This window comes from Austrofundulus limnaeus, unplaced genomic scaffold (assembly GCF_001266775.1).
Source record: "Austrofundulus limnaeus strain Quisiro unplaced genomic scaffold, Austrofundulus_limnaeus-1.0 Scaffold335, whole genome shotgun sequence".
NCBI lineage: Eukaryota > Metazoa > Chordata > Actinopteri > Cyprinodontiformes > Rivulidae > Austrofundulus > Austrofundulus limnaeus.
The window spans coordinates 293,588-296,382 of record NW_013952737.1 but is presented as its reverse complement, the minus strand read 5'-3'; the positions used below and the strand labels follow the sequence as shown (position 1 = coordinate 296,382).

Below are 2,795 nucleotides of genomic sequence, written 5' to 3'. Positions count from 1 at the left end.
CACACACACACACACACACACACACACACACACACACTGAGGCATATATAGATACTTTGCTAGACTTTAAACACAGAAACAAGTGTGAAGAAGACACGGAGGAGACTGAAAGATTAGAGATCATCTGATCCCAAGTTTTAATCCAATGTTTAACTTATCAAATCTTAATCAGCACACAGCAGCAACAATCTGTATTTGAGCTGACTCTGTAACACACTGCCTTTTGTCATACTGACAAAGGTTGGTACAATGAAAACAGATGTTTTTTTAAGTGTTTATTCTGGCAAGCACCATTCGAAATAGAGCAAATTTGTCATGTGCTTATGTTATGTGATGAAGAATAAATTATATACCCATGCAGAATTCCATGTGAAATGTACATATGTATGTTTATTGCAGAAAGGTTAAATGTAACAGAAATATTACTGACTTAAACTTTTTTTTAATTGTTATTATTGATGATTTATTGATCTTTGAACAGTTCTACGTACCCCTCAGGTCTGTTTAGTCTCAGTTTTCGGTCGTTTTACCAGCATTGGCTGGCTTGTATGTAGAAATTTTAAAATCCTTATAAATAGTCTGAAAAGGTTTGGCATGTATGGAGTTATTCCGCACACAGTTTCCTTTAAAGTCATCCCTATAAAACCAAACTGAGTAGAAAAAAACCAGCGATACAAATCAAACTAGGAGGAATACAAACAGAAACAAAATGCTTTTATGTGCATCCAGATATTGAATTGGAAAAAAATATCATGTCGCACTGGATTGGGTTATAAAGCCTGTTTACAACTCCCCCTCCCCCGCCTCCTGTTTCAGTCTTTGAATGTGTGTCCGTCCTTATTCTCAACAGTTTTTCATTTATTGAAAAGGAGCATCTGGTTTCCTGCTGTAGGAAACAAGAGGAGAAGTCCTCGCTCGTGTTCATCGTGTTGATGCTCGGGGCGTCGGTCGGATCCACGCGGGGATCCTGTCGCCCTCACGAGTCCTCACTCCAGTTTTTTTTTTCAAATATTAGGTCCACAGGTTCCTCCACGGGCTCACATCTGACACAAAGAGGAGGATTTTCCCGCTCCGCACAGCCATCTCATACAGTGGTGACCCTCATCACCACTTCTCGATTGGCGGCGGCGCTGATGCGCGGGTCGTTGGGCCTCAGCTGGCTCAGGATGTGCAGGATGGTGTAGCCGCAGTGGTGGTTCAGAATAGTTCTTAGCCTCCTGCTGTGTCGCCCTCGGCCGCTGCTGGCCAGGCCGTGGGGGTTGCTGCGAGAGCTACGGGCGCCGCTTTTACCACTGGAGCTCACTGGGTCGCCCAGGTCTTTAGACTTCTCGTAGTTCAGAACTTTCCACTGCTGGTTGACGGCCTGCCATCGCTTGAAGATCCGGTACACCGACGAGCCCTCGTGGATGATGAGGCCTGGGTGAAGAGAAAGAACAGGCGTGAAGGAGCAGCTTCTGTCAGCATCAGAGGCAGGAGCGCTCGCTCTCGCCTGTGGATGAGAATAGACAGTTGGCAGAAATCGCAGATCAGATCTCTCACGCCATCTGTTCTCGGTGTCGTCTGACTCACAGAAGTCATAATTACGCAACCGCAGTTGACCCAGTCACACCTTAAAAACAGTCTCTTGTACTCTGCAACATCATCACAATTTGGATGCTCTCGGTGTTGCTTTCTCTTCCCTTGCACCATCTGCCACTTTACTTCAGAAACCCTGTGCAGAATGTAAATGCAGTACATGTTTGTCTCACCACTAGTTTGTCCTTGCATAATGCAACCTTTGCTTCGATTAGTGTTGTTGCTCTTACTGCTTGTTGTTGCATAATGCAGCAAGCCCTCTCTGCTCTGTCACCTAACCCCTCTCCCCCTGCCTCTAGCTGCTGGAGCTATTTTCAAAACGGCGGGGTGATCGTGTGTTTGCACATGTTGGTGTCAGCCCTGCATCCCCACCRCCCCTCTTTACCTATGCAGACGATGTCCATGAAGCCGTACATGCCGTAGCAGATTTGGAAGAGCAGGTCCTGACGTTGCCACTTGGCCGAGGGACTGAGGGAGGACCAGATGAGCCAGGAGATGCTGGCAATGAGAAACAGGGAGCCCAGGATGATAGCGGCTATCTGCACCTTCTCGATCACCGTCAGAGAGATGGCCTGCCACTGTGGAGACAGGCACAGAAATGTGACTTTCACATTAAATAACTCACAACTAACAGAAAAAAACCCACGGGAATATGTATTTTTCTATTATAGGACAACCTGCACTGACCACTAAGGAGCTGATTTATCAACACCCCAGAGACCCAGTACTAAATACCTGCACAAATTAAACAATAATCTGTGTTAAATGTGGGTGTGTTCCATGTGATTTACTAAGAACAGGTGCAGCGCTGGTGAGGACCACCCTGTTGAAGTGAGGACCACCCTGTCACTGACGGAGGCAAGGCAGACAACTAAATTCAGAGTTACAGACTTTTAAAAATGTTTATATAAAACTGAGGCGGACAACCCACAGATTCAGAGCATGACTTATTCTAACTTTGATAAAAAAGTTTCATTATTTAATTTTGTTTTAATGACTTTTTGTTTCACTGTTATCTTGAACTTTATTGTGATAATTTAACTTTAAATTAAGCTAACATAAGTTCAGCTATTATTTTCCCTTAAAAAGTTCAAGGACAAACATAATCACATTAATTGTAAATACAGCGGGTAAAATAATTATTGAACACGTCACCATTTTTCTCAGTAAATATATTACTAGAGGTGCTAATGACATGAAATTTTCACCAGATGTTGGTA

The 2,795-nt window shown here is 44.0% G+C and overlaps 1 protein-coding gene across 1 annotated transcript in view; it reads right to left on the bottom strand.

Annotated features, from left to right (window-relative positions):
• Window positions 1-106: 106 nt before the first annotated feature.
• The window catches only part of marchf9 (membrane-associated ring finger (C3HC4) 9), a gene marked incomplete at its 5' end in the record, with an annotated part of 17,184 nt that continues 14,495 nt past the window's right edge, over window positions 107-2,795 (bottom strand). The window contains 2 exon segments of the mRNA XM_014022566.1: window positions 107-1,416; window positions 1,961-2,153. Of these exon segments, the coding sequence (XP_013878020.1) occupies window positions 1,085-1,416; window positions 1,961-2,153 (525 nt within the window).